General features: G+C 44.1%; 1 protein-coding gene and 3 non-coding genes across 4 annotated transcripts; 3 read left to right on the forward strand and 1 right to left on the reverse strand.

The window, feature by feature from the left end:
* The first annotated feature begins 915 nt into the window (after positions 1-915).
* On the forward strand, positions 916-988 carry trnar-acg (transfer RNA arginine (anticodon ACG)). The gene has a single exon. It is a non-coding gene; the product is annotated as a tRNA-Arg (tRNA).
* A 2,632-nt stretch (positions 989-3,620) lies between these two features.
* Positions 3,621-3,693, forward strand: trnar-acg (transfer RNA arginine (anticodon ACG)). Its single transcript has one exon. It is a non-coding gene; the product is annotated as a tRNA-Arg (tRNA).
* A 519-nt stretch (positions 3,694-4,212) lies between these two features.
* On the forward strand, positions 4,213-4,285 carry trnar-acg (transfer RNA arginine (anticodon ACG)). The gene has a single exon. It is a non-coding gene; the product is annotated as a tRNA-Arg (tRNA).
* A 1,457-nt stretch (positions 4,286-5,742) lies between these two features.
* Positions 5,743-19,274, reverse strand: LOC115112354 (kinesin-like protein kif7). The gene is made up of 20 exons (XM_029639364.2): positions 19,011-19,274; positions 16,646-17,060; positions 15,931-16,131; positions 15,361-15,763; positions 14,903-15,250; positions 14,501-14,693; positions 13,659-13,802; positions 13,278-13,436; positions 12,987-13,144; positions 12,750-12,871; positions 12,484-12,618; positions 12,148-12,356; positions 10,242-10,439; positions 9,703-9,828; positions 8,596-8,772; positions 8,207-8,422; positions 7,785-7,991; positions 7,421-7,619; positions 6,932-7,093; positions 5,743-6,568 (listed from the first exon to the last, which is right to left on the reverse strand). The coding sequence occupies exons 2-20, from the start codon at positions 16,971-16,973 to the stop codon at positions 6,177-6,179; spliced, it is 4,077 nt and encodes a 1,358-aa protein (XP_029495224.1). The 5' UTR covers positions 16,974-17,060; positions 19,011-19,274; the 3' UTR covers positions 5,743-6,176.
* Positions 19,275-22,891: the final 3,617 nt, after the last annotated feature.

A 22,891-nucleotide genomic window follows, 5' to 3' on the forward strand; every position in this document is an offset into this window, starting at 1 on the left:
ACCCCAGTCTGTCTCAGAACCTAGCAGAGGGCCATGGAGATGACCCCAGTCTGTCTCAGGACATAGCAGAGGGCCATGGAGATGACCCCAGTCTGTCAACCTGTAATTACAGCTCAGCTACCAGGAAGAGGTGCTCTTTAGGCTTGTCTGGAGAATGCTAAAAGACAGCATGTCAGTCGGTAAGCCTACAAGACAACAATATGTATTTTGCAGGTGCACAAATGTGTAAAAACCTAGTTTATGAAGCTTAGTTTAATCTACACAAAGTGTACACAACATTATGAAACATTGCTCTTTCCTTGAAATAGACTGACCAGGTGAATCCATTTTACATTTACATTTTAGTAATTTATCAGACACTCTTATCCAGAGTGACTTACAGTTAGTGCATTCATCTTAAAATAGCTACTGTAGGTGAGACAACAACACATCACAATAGTATCAAGTACATTTTCCCAGTGCTAGTTAGTGCTAGTGGGAAAAGCTATGATCCCTTATTGATGTCACTTGTAAAGTCCACTTCAATCAATGTAGATGAAGGGGAAGAGACAGGTTAAATAATTATTTTTAAGGCTCGAGACATGGATTGTGTATGTGTGCCATTCAGAGTGTGAAGTGTCTTTGAACCAGGTATGGCACAGTAGTAGGTGCCAGGCACACCGGTTTGTGTGTGAAGAACTGCAACACTGCTTGGAATTTCACGCTCAACAGTTTCCCATGTGTATCAAGAATGGTCCACCACCCAAAGGACAAAAAATGTATCTAGGAAAATCTTTGAAGTCCCCGAATATTAACAGCAGGGTGAGACCCAATCATATAGTTGTCCTCCTCCGAAGAAATTACGCCATGACATTGCACGACGTTATCAGGAATCAACCAATGATAAAGAAGCAATGGCGGCCTAAAATCAGAAGCGGGCTTGTGGCGCAATGGATAACGCGTCTGACTACGGATCAGAAGATTCTAGGTTCGACTCCTGGCAAGCTCGTTCACTTCCTTTTTGCACCATCCATCCAAATCACAGAACGATATTCTCACATGATGTTATGTCTATTCAGTGCATTCAAATAAAAAGTATCTGCAGAAAATATCCATTGTTATCGCCAGAGGCCAATGTTAGGTTAAGTAAAGTTAGCTCTTTGTTATCATTACGCAGGATATTCACAACATTTAATTACACAACACAGATGCCCACCCCAAATGGAGGGCTCCATATTGCTCTGTATTTACATGATTGGTTGACAGCAGATGGGAACGGGAGGTCCTGTTGAAATACAAACTCACGTTGACAAATCTTCGTAACAGGTCTGCACCATGAAGCACAAGAAGTAGGAATGCCCAGACTTCTTTTTATTTTACCTTTATTTAATTAACTAGGCAAGTCAGTTATTAAGAACAAATTCTAATTTATAATGATGGCCTACCAAAAGGCAAAAGGTCTCCTGCGGGGATGGGGGCTGGAATTAAAAATAAAATATAAATTATAGGACAAAACACACATCACGACAAGAGAGACAACACAACACTCCATAAAGAGAGACCTAAGACAACAACATAGCAAGCCAGCAACCCATGACAACACAGCATGGTAGCAGTACAAAACATGGTACACACATTATTGGCCACAGACAAAAGCACAAAGGGCCAGAAGGTAGAGACAACAATACATCACACAAAGCAGCCACAAATGTCAGTAAGAGTGTCAATGATTGAGTCTTTGAATGAAGAGATTGAGATAAAACTGTCGAGTTTGAGTGTTTGTTGCAGCTCGTTCCAGTCGCTAGCAGCAGCGGACAAAAAAGACGAGCGACCCAGGGATCTTTAATTTAACAGAATGTGACAGGCAGAACGGGTGTGGATGGGGGCTGCAGTAGGTATCTCAGATAGGGGGGAGTGAGGCCTAAGAGGCTTTTATAAATAGGCATCAACCAGTGGGTATACAGAGATGACCAGTTTACAGAGGAGTATAAGTGTAACAGGGTTATATTGGTGATTCCCCTTGCCACTTTATTGTTAAGCCAATGAGTATTTGGTTTGTCTTGCCTTCACCTACTCAACATGGCATCTTATTGGCTGGTTTGCGTAGCATGCTTATGAGGGGGGATGTTCCAGTTAGAATCGTCCCAGTGAACAAGCACCAAACCAGCGGTAAGTTGTTGGTTGCCAAGCACTGTACATCAAAAGTGATTTTTATACTCTCAAGTGATGATATAAATGTACAATTTTTATCAAATGGTTTGTAAATGTTATTCGAACATCACACATAAGATGCAGCGGTTTTTGGAGAATATTTGTTGTGCATTTTGTTGGAAAGAATTCCCGCCAGTACTAGCTAGCAATTTACTGTGTCTGGTGGGGGGGTTCATATATTTTGTACAGTGCGTGAGTGCAGAGTTGGATGGTGAGACGTGCAATTTTGTGTCGTTCCTATCAGGTACATTGTTAAAGATATTATATTGTATATTGTAATTGTATTATTTTGGTAACTACCCAGTGAACAAGCACCAAACCAGCGTGCGTGAGTGCAGAGTTGGATGGTGAGACGTGCATTACATGACGTGCAATTTTGTGTCGTTCCTATCAGAATAAATCTACATGACTGGTGCTACATGTTGGAGTTCCGTGTCGATGACTGATTGTACACAACGCAAGAAGAGTACTGTTACACAAGCATGTTAGCTAATCCTCCCCCTAACCCTAAATTTAACCCGTTTAGCTAACCCTAACCCTTTAACCTAACTCCTAAACTCAACTCTAACATTAACCCTAACCCTAGCCATGTTAATGTTAGCCAGCTAGCTAGAATTCGTAACACATCATGTTTTGCAAATTTGAAACAAGTTGTACATTTAGCAAATTCATAATATATCATACAAATGTGTTATTGGACATGCACAAATGAATACATACCATACGAAATGTAACATATATTACATTTACATTTAAGTCATTTAGCAGACGCTCTTATCCAGAGCGACTTACAAATTGGTGCATTCACCTTATGACCTCCAGTGGAACAGTAGTGCATCTAAATCTTTTCAGGGGGAGGGGGGGTGAGAGGGATTACTTTATCCTATCCTAGGTATTCCTTAAAGAGGTGGGGTTTCAAAGGTGGTGATTGACTCCGCTGTCCTGGCGTCGTGAGGGAGTTTGTTCCACCATTGGGGGGCCAGAGCAGCGAACAGTTTTGACTGGGCTGAGCGGGAACTGTACTTCCTCAATGGAACATCTTCGGATTTAGGTACAGAATAATACGAAATACTCTGAAACCAGGTTGCAAATCGAGCTCTGTCTGTACCACACAGCTTCCCAAATTTTGTAACAATGCTGAGGGCTCCATAAAGCTCCGCAATGAGATGATTGGTTGACGGTAGGTGGGGGCGGTACGTCCTGTAAAAATACAAACTCCCTTCACAACAGCTCTGCTGTGCTCCACGAAGTATGAATTCCCTGATTTCTGCAGAAGCTGCATCACAGTAAACACTGTATGGCTATTATAGACGCTGGATTGACCGTGCTGCTAGCTTTATGCTAACCAATCACATACAATTTCACTACAAATCGTTTACCTGGAATTGACCAATTAAAAAATTGCTGGTATGCCTATTAGTTTCATCAGCGGGCTTGTGGCGCAATGGATAACGCGTCTGACTACGGATCAGAAGATTCTAGGTTCGACTCCTGGCAAGCTCGTTACTTTTATTTTTGCACCACCCATCCAAATCACAAAATGATATTCTCACGTGATGTGATGTCTTTTCATCCCAATAAAAAGTTCATCCCAATAAAAATGCTCTGCGGAAAACTATGCATTATCACCAAGAGAGGCATATGTAATGCTAAGTCATCACACGCAGGCAACACAGTTGCCAACCCAAAATCGGGGCCCGGGCTGCTGTACTGAGTGAGATTAAACGTTCAGAACATTGCCCATATTTCAGTAGGAGGGGGGTGAATTGTTATGGGGGTGCCCGGTTATCAGCACATACCCTAATTTAACCGTAAACCTTTAACCTAACTCCTGAATTTAATTCTATAACCTTAATCCTAATCCCTAACCTAGCTAACGCTGGCTAACGTTATCCACCTAACTAGAATTTGTATCATATTATACGTTTTGCATATGCATATCATACGTTTTGCGTATGTACAGTCATTGAACAGGAATTGAAGAATTACAAAATAGCTATTTTGGCACCACATACCAGTACTGGGCTTGTGGCGCAATGGATAACGCGTCTGACTACGGATCAGAAGATTCTAGGTTCGACTCCTGGCATGCTCGTACATTTTTTGCATCGGCTGGAGTGGTGTAAGGCTCTTCGCCATTGGACTCGTTCTCTGGAATGATGAACCATGCTTCACCATCTGGCAGTCCGACAGACAACTCTGGATTTGGTGGATGCCAGGAGAAATCTACCTGCCCCAAAGCATAGTGCCAGCTGAGAAGTTTGGTGGAGGAGAAATAATGGTCTGGGGCTGTTTTTCTTTTTTCGGGCTAGGCCCCTTAGTTCCAGTGAAAGGAAATCTTAACGCTACAGCATATAATGAAATTCTAGACAATTCTGTGCATCCCACTTTGTGGCAACAGTTTGGGGAAGGCCCTTTCCTGTTTTAGCATGACAATGCCCCCGTGTACGAAGCAAGGTCCATACACAAATGGTTTGTCGAGATTGGTGTGGAAGAACTTGACTGGCCTGCACAATGCCCTGACCTCAACCCCATCGAACACCTTTGGGATGAATTGTAGCGCTGACTGTAAGCCAGGCCTAATCGTCCAACATCAGTGCTCAACGTCATTAATGCTCTGGTGCCTGAATGTAAGCAGGTCCCCGAGTGGAAAGCCTTCCCAGAAGAGGTGGAGGCTGTTATAGCAGCAAAGGTGGGAGGAACTCCGTACTAATGCCCATGGTTTTAGAATGAGATGTTCGGCGAGCAGGTGTCCACATACTTTTGGTCATGTAATGTGCTTCTACATCTGCATTGCTTGCTGTTTGGGGTTTTAGGCTGGGTTTCTGTACAGCACTTTGTGACATTGGCTGATGTAAAAAGGGCATTATAAATACATTTTATTGATTGATAATGTATATGTAAACAGACCATAAATGTCTACATTTTCATTTTATTTTAAAGCTGTGAGTGATATATGATATAATAAGCTGTTGCATTTACAACTTGTCATCAATTGTTTTCAGCCAGTGTATGGCTGTGGAGTGACTGCATTGTTTGAATGTAATGTCATATTGGCAGTTAATGGAAACATTTATGGAATCATTCCTCTAAAACTGTCTGGCTAGCGCACTAACAATCATACAGTGCAGTTACATTCTTCAAATTCATTATTTTACACAGTATTTTATCACAGCACTGTCATACCATGGTTGACCAACTCCCTAACCAAAATGGTTGATCTTTATCCCATCATAATTACGTTTCATTCCCATTCTAGTATTCTAATTCTGACTGGCCACCCCTCTGAGCCTGGTTCCACCCTTCTAGGGAGTTTTTTCCTAGCCACCGTGCTTCTACATCTGCATTGGGGTTTTAGGCTGGGTATCTGTATAGCACTTTGTGACTACTGCTGATGTAAAAAGGGCTTCATAAAATACATTTTATTGATTGATGTCCAAATGTATGGCTTTATGCATTTAAGATAGCAATTTTTATAATTATTTAGTCACCAAACCACGACTTTCAATATTTTTTATATTATGCCTTTACAATATATTAGTCAGTCAAAGATTACAGAAGCAAGAATCATATTTTATTTCACATACAGAAATGGGTAGTGACGACAAAATAGCAACAGTGAACAGTATAACCTGTTTATGATGACAACGTCTATTATTGTACAAGCGGATGAATTACACGGAGGAAAAGAAAAGTGCTTGATATAGAAAACGAAGAGCATTCTTCAACATTTATTTATAAAACCACAAATATAGAAAAATGAGAAAGGGATGAATACAAAAGATATACAGTTTATAAAACAAATACATCATTTTAACAGTACAAAAACAGGAAAAAAGAGAGCCAATTTTGACACGTGGAATTGAACTTGATTCTGTTTCATTTTAAACAGGATCCTGCCATTAAGCCCTTTGGCATTTAAACTGAATTCTGCCGTAAGGTCCTTTTGCATTTCAACTCGCTTCTACCATGAGGTCCTTGTGCTTTTAAACAGGATTTTTCCTCACATCAATTCTGGAATTGTTTGAGATCAGTGGTCCGGTGTTGAGGCTGGATCGGCGGGACTCTCTGCGTGATTTGGCAAATGGCAGAGATGTTGTACCACTCCAAGGCCCCGTGCCTGTCTGAACCACCCGGTTTACAGGCGTCTCCACGGCCACCCGCTGCTGTAGCTCCTCCATGCCGCAGGGGTCCTCGGTGGGGAGGGAAGAGCGCCTCCATGTGGCAGGGAGAGGGGCGTTGACCAGCTCCCTTATTTCCTCCCGGGACCTGGTTGGTCTCTCTGGCTCCCCTGGCCCTCCCCTACGGCTGTCGTCTGGGCCTCGGCTCAGCCTCTCCACACTGCCACTGCCTGCTGTTCTGCCCTCAAAGACCGGAACTGCAACCCAACATTTAAAATAATGAATATTCACATGCCTCCTCGCACTGAACAGGACAGACTAGGACAGAATACTCACAAACACTGAATGTTGAATACTTATTATTCCCTGACAGATGTGCATTTTACATATGTACTTTTAAAAAAAATTTTTTTTATCAGAGAGCAGATGTCTGAGTATTTGAGCAGATGAGGATTATTTTAACAGAAATCAGAGATTGGATTATGTTTTTTATACCGATGCCTTCTGTTATCTTATCTTACCTACATTATGTTACATTAATGTACTTTACCTACTGACAAGGGCGCTTTGTAAAAAAAATGACAATAGCATGTCCCTATCCAAAATGAGCCATACAGTACCTTTTCCCTGCTCCATGGACTGGCTGGCGTTGCCACACAGCTCCCTGAACCGGTTGCTCAGTTCCAGGTTGGCAGCCTTGTAGTGGTTGAGCTCTTTACTGAGGTTATGGATCCAGCCTTCGTACTGCCTCTGCCTCCCCGCCAGGCCCTCGTCCATTTGCTCTGTAGGGAAGTAAACATCAGGGGGACCACAACAATACCTGAGGAACACTGCGCTGCAGATAATGGGCCTGGTGGCTGTTATCACACTGGGTGTGGGAGGGTTGAATGGGAGGTATAGACATGGCAAACTGAATGGAGATCAAATATCAACAATATATATCTTAAAAATAGAAAGGGGTAGTTGTTCCCGTGTCTCATTTTGTTGTCTTGAGGTGGAGCAACAAAGTGTGACTAGATCTTTGTTGAAAACAAAAAATGTTGGTTATATTCTGACATGTTCTGCCTAAATTCTACAGGTGTGTGTATTTATTTGTGTGTGAGGCCCACCTCGGCACTGCTGCAGCAGTAGCTGTACACTCCTCTCGTGCTCCTTCTGCTGCTGTGTGAGCCTGCGGTCCGTGTCGAGCTGTGTGCGGTCCAGAGCGTTCTCCAGCCACTGCACCAGCTGCAGCTGCTCCTCACCACGCATCTCTAGATCTGCCAGGGCCAGCTGCAGCTTACGCTCCTCCTCCCGCAGCGACACCACCTACACACACAAACAACTTACATTCCCAATCTTTCTCTCACTCCATTTCCATGCTGCTTTGAATCAGAATGGAGACTTGCCGTGTACACATTGACTATGCGGCCATGTATTTGAGGGGACACAGTGAAAACCACAACAGCAGGGAAGAGGGACACACAGACAGACCTTGTCAAAGTACTTGCAGAGCAGCGCACGGGTCTCTGAGGCAGACAGGTAGCTGAGTTTGGCCATAAGGTTCATCTCCCACTGGGAGAGCATGCTGGCAGAGGCCCTCAGCTGCCTTTGTCTCTGGGTGATGGCCTCGTTCTTATACTCTATAGCCGCGTCCAGAGCCTCGATTGCCTCGTCCAGCTGGAACACAGACCGCTCCTCCTGGGGACAGAACAAAGAGAACCACAGGGGTTGAAATGGGGGAGGAATACAGGCACACACACAATATACCAAACTACAGGGGCACCGCTAGCATTGACACTCAGAACCTAACATGCCAAACTACAGAAACGATACAAATACTACGTATGGAAAGAATCCACAGAGAAGTGTTAGGGCGGTGTTAGAATCTTCTGTAAGCCTGTAGGGTCTCTGACCTCTGGTGAGAGCAGACTACCCTGCCGTAGTTTGTCATCCAGCTCCACTCTCTGTTTGAGCAGTGTGTCCTTCTCCTGGCGCAGGTTGTTGATCTCCTGGCGGATCTGCTGGGAGTCCTGGGCACTGCTGCTGCGGAGCAGGCCGTTCCTCTCACTCAGCTCCCGCTCCAGAGACTCGATACGGCCAGACAACGTCACCAGGTCCTCACTGAGGGCCTACGGGGAGCGAAGAGATATACTACAGTTGAAGGAAAGACGCTACTCGGCCGTACTAGATTTATTAATGATTTATCAATGAGTACGGTAAATAATAAAATTGAAATTAGCTTGGCAAACCACTATACCTGAAGGGCCACTGAGTGTGTGGGGCTTATTTAATGTGTGTGTACCTGACTTGAGCGGAGTCTTTTGGTTTCCAGGCCACTGCGCTCCTGCAGCAGGGCCTCCTTCTTGGCTAAGATCTGTTCCCTCTTGGTCAGCTCTCCCTCCAGGTCCTCCAGTCCTTTCCTCTGCTCCAGAACACTTTCCATCTCCTCATCCAGCCAGCGTTTCTGCTCCTCAATCTTCTGCACGCACAGGAACACATGCAGACACACTTCATTTGGATCCACAATGAAACACGTTAGTACCGTACAAAGGAACTCAATATTTCAGACGTAACTCACATTGCACACAAAAGGGGCAAATGTAGACACATCCCACATCTGAAGAACGTTCAATAACAAGACCAGCCATTTTGCTCATTGGAAGCCCGGACAAGAAATAATTAAACACTTGTGCCCCACAACATTGTAAATCTATAACTGACAGGCAGCTGGGAGTTTTTGTTGTTGATTGCCCATCATTCAGTGTATTGATCTATATCGCACCTATCTCCATCACACAGACTGCCAGGTCTCTTACTCTATTCATTAAAAAGACCATGCTAAGAGACCCACTAAAACAGGCTCTCACACAGAGTTCAGTATGGTGGCTGTGTATCACACTGGTCCAGTGTGAGTGTCAGTGTGAGCTCTGGGCCTGTCCAGGCACATAAGATAATGACTTGAGACACTCTCCACTCAATGTGTACTATGAGTGTGAGATATACGGAAACGCACAGGGGAAACTCAGCTGCATTTAGTTGCTGGGGGATACGAGACATTTTTCATCTTTCACTCTTAACAATGGAAATAAAGCCTTTGGATGTTGAAACATGCTTTTTGGATAAATATGTAGCCAGCTGATCTCCTGGCCAGGCTAGTTTTTAGTTGTTATATGTCCTTGGCTCATATATAGAGGAAACTATGAGTAAAACCACATAAAATACTTTAAAAGGCCATAGAATTACTTTATAAATGGTGTAGACCTACTGCATGGTTTGTATGTAACATCTGTATAAATGCTTTTGAGATTCTATGCCTATTGTATAACTAACTGGTGTATAAATACTTAATCAACTGTTCATATGTGCTATATAAATGCTTCATAAGCATTGTAGAAGACCCATGTCACACCAGTTGCTCCTCCAGTGATATGACAGAGCCGTTGCTGCCGCTGCGTCTCTGTCTCTGGAAGGCAGCAATCTCCTCCGTCTTTATCCTCAGGATCTTCTGCTGCTGTTCATTCTTTATCTCCAACTCCTGGGGAGGGAGGGATGGAAAGAGGGATGGAAAGAGGGATGGAAGGAAGGAGTATTCAGTAAAAACAGAGGGATACCAAGGTAGGCAGGCATCATATTCTAATAGCAACAATATAATTGCCATCAAACTGCCTAGTCCTTCTCTCATTTGAGAAAACTGATGTGGGGAAATAGCTGCTTAGAAATAGCTGCTATGCATAATGCAGGTGTTAGTTACATGTTGGAATTCTGTCCACAGAATTTAGGCCACAGTGGAGTGTTCGTAATACGCTATGAATGCAAATTAGTCAAGTGTTGATGTCATGTGATCACTGAAAACTTTTGGATGTGACAAATGCCAATCTGTAAAAACCACAGCATTGTCCTGCTCCACTCTGTTTCTTAGCAGGTATTCTACATTCTCCAGGGCTGCACCTTGACTCTGTGCGTGCGTCGCTGCATCTCTGTCTCCAGGCGTCGTTTCTGTTGGCTCTCGTGTCGCAGACGTCTCTGCAGCTGCTCCTGCTGCTGCCTCATGCCCTGCACGCTGCGCTCCAGCTCCGAAACACGCCGCTCGCTCTGTGCAGACAGTGAGGCCAGCTGCGCCGTGTCCCTCTGACGCTGGCTCAGGACCTAATGCGCACACACACATGCCCACACACACAAATATGAATAAACCGACACAGGAGAGTACAAACTAGAGGTCGACCGATTGTGATTTTTCAACACCTATACCGATTATTGGAGGACCAAAAAAGCCAAATACCGATTAAATCGGACAATTTTTATATATATATATATATTTGTAATAATGACAATTACAACACTACTGAATGAACAATGAACACTTTTATTTTAACTTAATATAATACAAAAATAAAATCAATTTAGTCTCAAATAAATAATGAAACATTTTCAATTTGGTTTAAATAATGCAAAAACAGTGAGAAGAAAGTAAAAGTGCAATAAGTGCCATTTAAAAAAGCTAACTGTCATGTGTCAATGTGCAGCGGTTAGGACGGAGTCAGACGCAGAACACAGAACTGAGTAAAAGACGTACTTTACTCGAAAAGAAACAACAAAATTTCCACACAGGGAAAACACACCAGCTCACAGAAGTCTTGAACACTAAACAAAGAACAAACACGCACAAAACCATGTGGGAACTAGAGGGTTAAATAGGGAATAAATTATAACGTAATGGGAACCAGGTGTGTACAATCAAGACAAAACAAATGAAAAAAGAAACGTAGATCGGTGGCAGCTAGAAAGCCGGACGACCGCCGAACGCCGCCGGAACAAGTAGTGGCACCAACTTCGGCGGAAGTTGTGACACTAAAGTTTAAGTTCCTTTCTCAGAACATGAGAACATATGAAAGCTGGTGGTTCATTTGGTCATTAATATGGTCAAATCCGGAAACTATCATTTCGAAAACAAAACGTTTATTCTGTCAGTCAAATACGGAACCGTTCCGTATTTTATCAAACGGGTGGCAACCCTAAGTCTAAATATTGATGTTACATTGCACAACCTTCAATGTTATGACATAAATATGTAAAATTCTGGCAAATTAATTAGGGACTTTGTTAGGAAGAAATGGTCTTTACACAGTTCGCAACGAGCCAGGCGGCCCAAGCTGCTGCATATACCCTGACTTTGCTTGCACTGAACGCAAGAGAAGTGACACAATTTCCCGAGTTAATATCGCCTGCTAACATGCATTTATTTTAACTAAATATGCAGGTTTAAAAATATATACTTCTGTGTATTGATATTAAGGAAGGCATTGATGTTTATGGTTAGGTACATTTGTGCAACAATTGTGCTTTTTTAGCGAATGTGCTTTTGTTAAATTGTCACCCGTTTGGCAAAGTTGAAGTAGGCTGTGATTTGATGATAAATTAACAGGCATCGCATTGATTATATGCAACGCAGGACAAGCTAGATAAACTAGTAATATCATCAACCATGTGTAGTTAACTAGTGATTATGTTAAGATTGATTGTTTTTTTATAAGATAAGTTTAATGCTAGCTAGCAACGTACCTTGGCTCCTTGCAGCCACAAGGTCCTTTTGTTACTGCACTCGCGTAACAGGTGGTCAGCCTGCCGTAACAGGTGGTCAGCCTGCCAAGCAGTCTCCTCGTGGATTGCAATGTAATCAGCCATAATCGGTGTCCAAAAAGGCTGATTACCGATTGCTATGAAAACTTGAAATCGGCCCTAATTAAATCAGCCATGCCGACCTCTAGTACAAACATCCACTATGAGCAGACACACTAACTGATGTTACGAGTGTGCAGTATGCATTAGTGTAGGAGTCTGACTCAGACAGACAGACCTGTACTTTGCTCTGTGCTGCAGCTATCTTCCTGCGACACTCCTGGGCCCTGGTCCTGTCAGTGACACCGCTGGTCTCCTTCTCATGTTTCTCCAGGTCCTGAAGCTGTCTCTGGGCCTCCTGGACCTCCTGCCTGGCCTGCTCAGCTTCCCCCTCCAGGGCAGAGATCTTACGGGTGTACTGCCTGTTCAGAGCCTGGGCGTCTTTACCTACAGTAACACATGATAACATCTGTCCCACCACTCCATGGTACATTACGTATTGTTTATGGGGAGAAAACAGGCATGTGATTGCCATCATATAGAAAGCCAGGAAGGAATGGTCTTAGGTATGTACCTGTCTTGACCAGTTCTCTGATGAGCTCCTCCTTCATGCGGATGGTGACAGACAGCTCTCTGATCTTCTGCTGGGCCTGTAGCAGGCCCCACTCTGACCCCAAACCCACTGAGCTCTCCCCTACACTAGAGTTGGCTGCACAGAGAGAAGGGGATGCAAACACATGTTAGTGCTTCCACAGTCAACTTAAATTTGAATTAGTTCATTTAGAATTTGAATTAGTTCATTTAGAATTTGATTAGGCCCCGTCCTGCTGTGGGACTCACATGGACGCCTGGTGGAGAATTGTTCAGAGGCAGGCAGCCCAGGCAGCTGAGACAGGAGACCTCTCCCTCCAACTGCTGATCCACCCATAATATCTCTCTTAGTCCAAGTCAGATTCACGTGTCTAAGAGATACATACAGTAGCCATCAATAACCTAGACAGTCAATGATGCTTGGGCATTCTATAATCTGCCTGATCTCACTCAGTTTTAAATAAAGATGTGATATTCTCTCCATACTTCCGTCTGTCGTGGCTCATGTTGACATAAGTGTCCTCCTCCTCAGAGTCCTTCACCTCTCCCTCTCCTAGGTCCTCGTGGTCATGAGAAGATTGACCATAACCACACTGGATCTGGGCACCAAATGAGCTGCTCTCCACACAGTTCACTGGACTAACCTACAGCCAACACAGTCACACTCATAGCACACAGCGACATACACTGTGGAACACACTACTGATTAACGTTGAGACTGTGGAACTTCATGCCAGTTTTCATTCCACTACTAAGAGGTGCTGATCAGTCAGGTACCTGTCTGTTGGTGAGTCCGTTGTGGGAGTGGCTCGTGGAGCCCTGGGGGGCGGTGTGGGGGCGTGGTGTCAAGTGTAATCCCAACCTCGGTACACCTGGCCCCGAGAGCAGACACTGCAGCTCCACTATCACGTCCTGCTGCTCCTGCAGCTTATCACTCTAGGGGAGGGGGAGAGAATAATTGAAACAATGAACAATGTTGATCATCTCTCAAGATGTAAATGATTATCTATAGAGACTAGTACTGAAATACTGGAGGCAAGTGAGGACAGACTAAGAAATGAGACAAAATGTATTTGCTTTTATTCTTTGATGATTACAGTGCTGTCATGTTGAACACCAAAATGCCAGTAAGAAGTCGAAATGCTGTGTAGTTCTGACCTGCTGTTTGTACTGCTCCATAGCGTCCTCCAGAGCAGCCAGGAAGTCTGTGTTCTCTCTCTCCAGCTGCTGGACCTGGCCCTGGAGCTGAGCCACACTCTCCTCCCTCTTACGGCCCAACTCCTCCCCACCACTCTCTGCCTCCTGTGGGGTTCAATGACAGATACATTGTGAGTCACAGAGCACAACAACACTTCCTGGATTGTTCGGTGAGATGATTGATGCCTTACCACCATAATTCCATCAGGTTGTTTGAATGCTTTTAGGATAGGATGAACTAAGGCTGGGCGATATGGCCAAAATATCACATCTTTTTAAACATTTTGACAGTATGGCGGTATTTGACAGTATTTTATGTTTCTGAAAAATAAACATTCTAAATATGTTTTATGAGCAGTGAAACCTCTCTCTTCACCTCTTCCTCTCGGAATCTTATCTGTGTGTGCCGGGAATCATTTATCCACAAGAAAATACTTTCAACCTCTAGCATTGGGTGCGCATGCACTAGTGATCGGACAGATGAGCATGGACCAAAGTGCTTAAAAGTATGCCACCATGTGCATACATATGAAATCGTTATCCAAAACTGACCATGAAGTAGTCCACTTTTTGGAACTGTTAACTTACTTAGCACTGTATCAACATATCGCTATAAACAGCATTGTAAAAACCCATAGCAGTATGTGGGTCCATACCCTACTTTAAAATATGATATATTACCCAGCCCTAGGATGAACCTCTTGTTGATAAGATAAAATATTTTGTTAAGCCTTTTCTTTGAATAAATAGGAGCTTTATGAATATGTAGTGAGCGATGTAGTGATTGTTAATGTGTGTATGACCTGGTTCTTGACTGCAGCCCTCCCCCTCCTCAGAGCGGAGGTGTCCTCGGTGGAGCTGCTCTCGATGCCGCTGTCAGGACCTGAGGCCGTGGTCAGGCCGCTGCGTTCTTCCTCCACAGAACACAGCCAGTCCTTCACCCGCAGGCCTTGCTCCGCAGTCAGCACCCCGTCACCCTGCAGCTCACACAGCAACCTGGGGATGGGTACACAGACTTACATATTCAGACAACTACTCCTGAGCTCATTAGCCAAACACAACACCCACACACATCTATCCTAACAATAAAGTGCCCTTTTATGAAACTGTTTATGAAACTGATAATATGACTTCTAGTCAACTACTGAACTTAATGCCAGTGATTATCAAGAAAATTAAAGCAGTTTGTGCTAATTTCATCTCACCTGTATGCAGTGTCAGTGCAGGTCCTGTAGTGGGCACTCTGGGCTTGCAGTCTGATGATCTCTCCCTCTCCGGGGCGCAATCGCCTGTCTGGGTCCGAGCGGGCGATGATACGGGTCTCTGAGCGTTGGCGGTTCTCAAGGGCCCTGCGAAGTGCCCGGATCTGCTGCTCCAGCCCCTCCACACGGTCCGGCTCTCCTCGGCAGTTCACCGTGGCCCGGTTCTGGATGTTGCGGGCTCGCTTGGCGTAGTTCAGTGTGTTCAGGCTCTCGTCAAAGTCCGCAGAGGAGGGGCTGATGCATGCAATCATCAGCGTCTTGGCGTTTCCTCCCAGAGAATCTTTCAAGATCCTGAATACAGAATTTAAATGTCAGACTTAAATGATTTGCAAAAAAAGGAGGAAAAACAATATACCCTGCACACCATTTTATGAGTCCCCAAATGTTAGATGACTATATACCTGGTGATTTTGGAGTCCCTGTATGGTATGTGGGTGCCTCTCCTCTTGGGGTCTCCCAGGGCTCCTATGACATTCCCCAGGGCTAGCAGCCCACTGTTGATCTGGATGCTCTCCTTCAGCCTCTCCCCTGTGTTCCCTGTGCGGAGGATCCTCTCCGACCCCGCTAGGTCCACAAAGTGAAACTTAGAGGAGAGGACGTGAGGCCCGGTGCCCGTGGTGGGGTTACCATGGGCCCGGGAGTTGCCACTGCGCTGGTCCATGTGCACACTGAAGATGGTGTGTGAGCGGCTAGAGTGGGGGTTCATCTGGGTGGCACCTGTGTGTCTGGCCGTGTTGCCAGACTCCAGCAGGCTCAGCACCTCGTCCAGCCCCTCCACCTCACACTCCTTCACCCCGCACAGCACTGCAGGGAAGCGCACACACGAGCACAGACAGGGACATGAATAACTAACACACATGACTTTGACTCCTCCCTACCCTCATGTTGAACTTTAAGATCCCTGACAACACAGAGAGATGCTTGTTTGTGATAAATATTTGTTGGAAAAACAAACAAACAAATATCCATACCAATGTTGCCCTTGTCATCCTCTCTGATGTGGATGTCCTTGCTGGCTGTCTCCACCTCCAGCAGGTCCCTGAAGTCCTCCTTGTACACCTCCAGGTAAGACACTCGGACAGAGAAGTCACTGAGGTCATTCTCATCCAGCAGCTTGAAGACCTCAGCCACAGCCCTGGGGATGATGCCCTGCTCCTCATCCCTAAAGGAAGCTACACACAGAGACTGGGTTCATATACCCTGTATGGTATAGCCTAGTAACCTCTGAGGATAATTAAGTATGTACGTATATAAAACCATTGCCTGCAGCTTCAGTTTTCATTGAAGGAACACGTACCTCTGACACACACATGCACCACAGAACTGATCTAATATAGCACATACTTCATCACACACAAACACACACGCTCTGTGTTGTAACCATAACCCACCCACACAGATTTGCCATCTCACACACCAGTAGCTCAGATGGCAAGCCTGTCTGGTATGGACTGTTCCCGCAGGCTGTGGCAGCTGAATTGTAGGAAGTGCAGTTGGCTTCCAGGATGGGTGTGAACTCTCTGCATATCAGCATTTCTATATCACACACCAGAAGATGTGCATCTATTCTCCGCTCCACTACACTACAAGCTAGCACATCTCCTCTGATGGAACTCAAAAGGCATAGAACAAAAATTATTAAATGACCAAACATTGCAGGTAGCTGGGAAGAAACCAGAAACTCACAAAGGTTGGCTTCTCCGATAGTGTATGTCTTCCCAGAGCCTGTCTGACCATAGGCGAAGACAGTGGCGTTGAAGCCCTGAAAGAAGGCCTCTATGAGGGGCTGGACACACACAGCGTACACCTCCTCCTGGCAGCTGGTCTCCTCAAACAGGAAGTCACAGTGAAAGTGTCGGTCATGACCCAGAGTGACCCTGCGCTGCTCAGGGTCAGCCGTCATGCAGCTCTCGTGGCTGTGCAGCAGCTCCTTGGGCAGCAGGGGGCGCACTCGAACAGCGACCTGTACCGCCGTGTCCTCCGCCCTGCCATGGCCAGGCACTTTGGGAGACATCGCTGGCAGGCTGGGCTAGTAGTCAGGGGTCCAGGACTCCCTTCAGGGTCTCTGGTTTGTGAGTTCAATCATCTTAAACAGGACATCCTACACAGGCCAAAATAACCACAATCAACTCATACACTCATACAGAAAAACCCCATCAATAATCCTCATACAGAAAATATGTTAACATTCAATAGAAATAAGAAATAAAATGTGTCAAAGAAAGAAAATGCCAGTAGAAAGAGACTAAAAAAATATAGTGTGTAAATAATATATTATAAACTAGGTGGTTCGAGCCCTGAAGGCTGATTGGCTGAAAGCTGTGGTATATCAGACCGTATACCACGGGTATGACAAAACGTTTATTTTTACTGCTCTAATTACGTTGGTAACCAGTTTATAATAGCAGCAAGGCACCTCTGGGGATTGTGGTATATGGCCAATACACCACGGCTAAGGGCTGTATGCAGGCACTGTGTTGCGTTGTGCATAAGCACAGCTCATTGCCATGGTATATTGGCCATATACCACACCCCCTTGGGCCTTATTACTTAAATATAGGCCTAGCTCTATCTGGTTTTATAGACAATGCCAATGGGTCCATGCTATAATGGGAACTTAATAGATGGCATTGTTATCTGGTCATAATAAAATAATCATCTAGCAAAGCAATATGTGGATTTCTGTAACTGGTTAGTCATCTGCTAAACAGCACGTCCAGTCTGAATTTGTTTTTGGGATTTTATAAATTAATTACTTTAATTGAAAAGATGTCTGACTTCTAGACCGCCAAGTAAACAAAAACTTTGATTTGGAACTCGCGCAGCCTGCAGGCTAGCTTTAGCTTAGCTACACACATGATGGCATAGCTCTGGTCCATTGCGTGTCCATTGCATAGTCGAACCCCATCAATGATTTGTAGAGTAGACCCAAAAGTATAAATGTTGCCAGAGAGTGCTGTCTGGAGAAGTTTTCCAGAAATCTGTATACAATAATGAGATGTTAATGTCTCCGCCCTAATAACGGGAGTCATTGTCTCAAAGGTGGGAAGGCGTTTATGCAAAAAAGTTGCCCATACATACTAACGCTTCGCATCTTCCTCTCTGACCCTTCTCTGCGTGTGCAGGGTACCATTTATCATAAATAAAATACTTTCTACCACTGACGTCGGGTGCGCTTGCACTAGTGGCGATCCGTCGTATGAGCGTGGACCAAAGTGCTTAAAGGTATGCCACCCTGTGCGCACATAAGAAAACGTTATCCATCACTCTGGCAACATCTTTACTCGGAGTTACAGCAATGGTATATTGATGCCAGTCACTACACAAAAGTAATTTACAGCCAAAAATAACACTCAGACTGAAGATGATGTTAGCAGATGGCAGTTATGGCTGTGATGTATTGTTGTCTCAACCTTCTTGCCCTTTGTGCTGTTGTCTGTGCCCAATAATGTTTGTACCATGTTTTGTGTTGCTACCTTGCTATGTTGTTGCCTCATTTCTCTTTATGTAGTGTTGTTTCCCTTGTGATGTGTTTTGTTCTATATTTATATTGTTTTTATTTTTAATCCCAGGCCCCCGTCCTCGCAGGAGGCATTTTGCCTTTAGGTAAGAATTTGCTCTTAATTAACTGACTTGTCTAGTTAAATAAAGGTTAAATAAATAAATGACCAGCCAATTCGTTGTCATCGCGCGATGGACCAGATCTAACGATAGTCTCGGTAGCTAGCTGGCTAACTAGCTAGGAAAGTAACTTTTGTTGCTAACTCACTAACGTTAGCTGGCTAACATTGTTTTACGAGAACAACAAAATACGTATACCGTAACGTTAGTTGCCAAAATAGCTAATTTGGTTGAGCAGCTTCACAGAACGCCATAGTTAGCTAGCAGAATTTGGCCAAAAAAAGTTAGCTAGCTAACATTAGCTAAAACGTTTTTTTGTTGTCGTTACACGCAAATTAGTTATCCCGTACCTCTTATGCATACATAAAGCATCCACAAACAAATGTGTAAAATGAATACGTAAATAACATAGTGCAATGTATTCACTTACTGAAAACTTTAACTTTTCATCTTCCAATCCATTACCCTCCAGCAGAGAGGCTTGAGAGTTGCAGGGAAGGTGTGGGAATGTTTGGATGAAGTGATGTCATTCAGTAGACACTAGCAGATGCTCGTCCAAAGGGTTTCGACTATGTGGTGGCACAGATAGAACACATCTTTGGGTATACATCCATGACCGTAAGTTACTTTTTCGTAGCAGGTTAGGATAATTAGGTTAAGGTTAGGAAAAGGGTTAACTAAAATCCTTTACTAGCGTACTATGAAAAGTCACTTCCGGTCGCAGCTGTACTGTATCTATTCACAACCCGTCCAAAGTAATGTGCTGAGCGTGTTCAATTGAAACCGCTCTGGTCCAATGACTGTAATCAAACAAACTATGATTCTGAATGTTCTCCGGTTGTTTTACATTTGAATACGACAGGAGAAATAAGAGTACTCTAGCAAATATGCAGTAGGTTATTTGGCAGTTTATCCTTCAATATTAAAACATGGTTAATCATAGTCTCATTATTATTATTATTGCAATATCCACATATGGTTATATTATGTTATCTATGTGATTGAATATATAGTGCATTCGTAAAGTATTCAAATCCATTCCCTTTTCCACATTTTGTTACGTTACAGCCTTATTCTAAAATTGATTAAATAAAACATTTCCCTCAATCTACACACAATACCCCATAATGATAAAGCAAAAACAGGTTATTATAAATGTTTGAAAATTTATTTAAAAAATAAAAAATAAATGAAATATCTTATTTACATATGTATTCAGACCCTTTGTTATGAGACTCAACGGGGAAGGACTGCCCGTTCCATGATCTCGCCATCACGGTTGACAACTCCATTGTGTCCTCCTCCCAGAGCGCTAAGAACCTTGGCGTGATCCTGGACAACACCCTGTCGTTCTCAACTAACATCAAGGCGGTGGCCCGTTCTTGTAGGTTCATGCTCTACAACATCCGCAGAGTACGACCCTGCCTCACACAGGAAGCAGCGCAGGTCCTAATCCAGGCACTTGTCATCTCCCGTCTGGATTACTGCAACTCGCTGTTGGCTGGGCTCCCTGCCTGTGCCATTAAACCCCTACAACTCATCCAGAACGCCGCAGCCCGTCTGGTGTTCAACCTTCCCAAGTTCTCTCACGTCACCCCGCTCCTCCGCTCTCTCCACTGGCTTCCAGTTGAAGCTCGCATCCGCTACAAGACCATGGTGCTTGCCTACGGAGCTGTGAGGGGAACGGCACCTCAGTACCTCCAGGCTCTGATCAGGCCCTACACCCAAACAAGGGCACTGCGTTCATCCACCTCTGGCCTGCTCGCCTCCCTACCACTGAGGAAGTACAGTTCCCGCGCAGCCCAGTCAAAACTGTTCGCTGCTCTGGCCCCACAATGGTGGAACAAACTCCCTCACGACGCCAGGACAGCGGAGTCAATCACCACCTTCCGGAGACACCTGAAACCCCACCTCTTTCAGGAATACCTAGGATAGGATAAAGTAATCCTTCTCACCCCCCTTAAAAGATTTAGATGCACTATTGTAAAGTGGCTGTTCCACTGGATGTCTTAAGGTGAACGCACCAATTTGTAAGTCGCTCTGGATAAGAGCGTCTGCTAAATGACTTAAATGTAAATGTAACATTTTGCTCAGGTGCATCCTGTTTCCATTGATCATCCTTCAGTTGTTTCTACAACTTAATTGGAGTCAACCTGTGGTAAATTAAATTGATTGGACATGATTTGGAAAGGCACTATAGTGCACTATAGTTTTTTCTGTTGAGTTTCATAAATTATTGCTAATACACAGCAAACACCACAGTCTTTGACTTCATTCATACTTCGTTTTGAAGATTCTATGAGACAAATTATAACTTGTTCTGGCTTTGTTGGTGATGTCATGCTGTTTTCTGCAGCATTGAAGGTCCCCAAGAACACAGTTCCTCCATCATTCTTAAATGAAAGAAGTTTGGAACCACCAAGACTCTTCCTTGAGCTTGCGGCCCGGCCAAACTGAGCAATCGAGGAAGAAGGGCCTTGGTCAGGGAGGTGACCAAGAAGCCGATGGTCACTCTGACAGAGATGGTCACTCTGACAGAGCTCCAGAGTTCCTCTGTGGAGATGGGAGAACCTTCCAGAAGGACAACCATCTCTGCAGCACTCCACCAATTAGGCCTTTATGGTAGAGTGGCCAGATGGAAGCCATTCCTCAGTATAAAGGCACATGAAAGCCCGCCCGGAGATTGCAAAATTGCACCTAAAGGACTCTCGTGCCATGAGAAACAAGATTCTCTGGTCTGATGAAACCAAGGTTGAACTCTTTGGCCTGAACTCCAAGCGTCACGTCTGGAGGAAACCTGGCACCATCCCTACTGTGAAGCATGGTGGTGGCAGCATCATGCTGTGGGGATGTTTTTCAGCGGCAGGGACTGGGAGACTAGTCAGGATCGAAGGAAAGCTGAACAGAGCAAAGTACAGAGATATCCTTGATGAAAACCTACTCCGGAGAACTCAGGGCCTCAGACTCGGGCGAAGGTTTACCTTCCAACAGTACAATGACTCTGAATGTCCTTGATGGCCCAGCCAGAGCCCTGACTTGAACCCGATAAAACATCTCTGGAGAGACCTGAAAAACGCTGTGCAGCGACACTCCCAATCCAACCTGGCAGAGCTTGATAGGATTTGCAGAGAAGAATGGGAGAAACTCCCTAAATATAGGTGTGCCAAGCTTGTAGCGTCATACCCAAGACGACTCGAGGCTGTAATCGCTGCCAGTGGTGCTTCAACAAAGTACTGCGTAAAGTGTCTGAATATTTTCCTCGTCAATCAATTTTAGGAGAAGGCTGTAAACATAACAAAATGTGGAAAAAGTCAAGGGGTCTGAATACTTTCCAAAAGCACTGTATGTGTGGATCATGATTTGTCATGTTTCTGCAGAAAGCCAGCTGGAGTCACGTTAAAAATGACCTTTCCCAAATAAAATAATGCAAATAATTACAAATAAACCAATAATAACACTATCAATTTATGTAAACGTGATGTTTTGGGTGTAGTATCATATCCTTGCTCATTAAAGGCCTCGTGAACAGCTAGTTTTCTGTCTGTAAAATTATTGCTTGAGAAATTTCTTTTTGATATTAGAAATATATATATTTTTTTTTGACCATTTTAATTGAAAACAATCACAGTAAGGTACTTAATTGTTACCCATAAATTATTTGATATTGAGATAAAAGCGGCTGCATTAGATCTTTAAGAAATTGATTTTGAGACTATTGGATCTATCCTTGAAAAGCCATTTCGGTAGGCTATTGCTGCTGAGCCCCTGTTTCAAACCCACCCAACCTAACCCTATGGCACAATTAATGACCTAATAAAAATTTAGACAGAGGAGGTCTACTGCTAAAATGATCCCAAAGGTATTTCTCCAACATTGAGTTCAGCTTGGTATCATCTATTATGGATTAATTTCAAAATGCACTGTATAAAACAATCTTTTCACTGTACTTCAGGCCATTTTAATGCTCCATTTTGCAAAAAGACCTTGGAGATTATTCTTCCTGCAGTATAGCCTGATATTATTGTAGCAGTTATATATTTATCTTTTGGTTGTCTGGCCATTTCAGTTGAGGCACCATTCAATTATCCAGCTATCTACAGCATGGCCCTTTTCCATAGAGATGTATTTCTACAGCACAGTGAAAGGGTTGTTGAGTTTCACCAACAATGATTCTCGAGGCCATGGAAATCAGACTATTTCATACTGATTTGTTCTAGGCCGATGTCTGTTTTTTAGTAAAGGTTGCCATGGGAGTAACCATGGAAACATCCTACACTGATCTCAGAGTTGAAGGTAACGCCCACTCTCATT

This window comes from Oncorhynchus nerka, linkage group LG28 (assembly GCF_034236695.1).
Source record: "Oncorhynchus nerka isolate Pitt River linkage group LG28, Oner_Uvic_2.0, whole genome shotgun sequence".
Lineage (NCBI taxonomy): Eukaryota > Metazoa > Chordata > Actinopteri > Salmoniformes > Salmonidae > Oncorhynchus > Oncorhynchus nerka.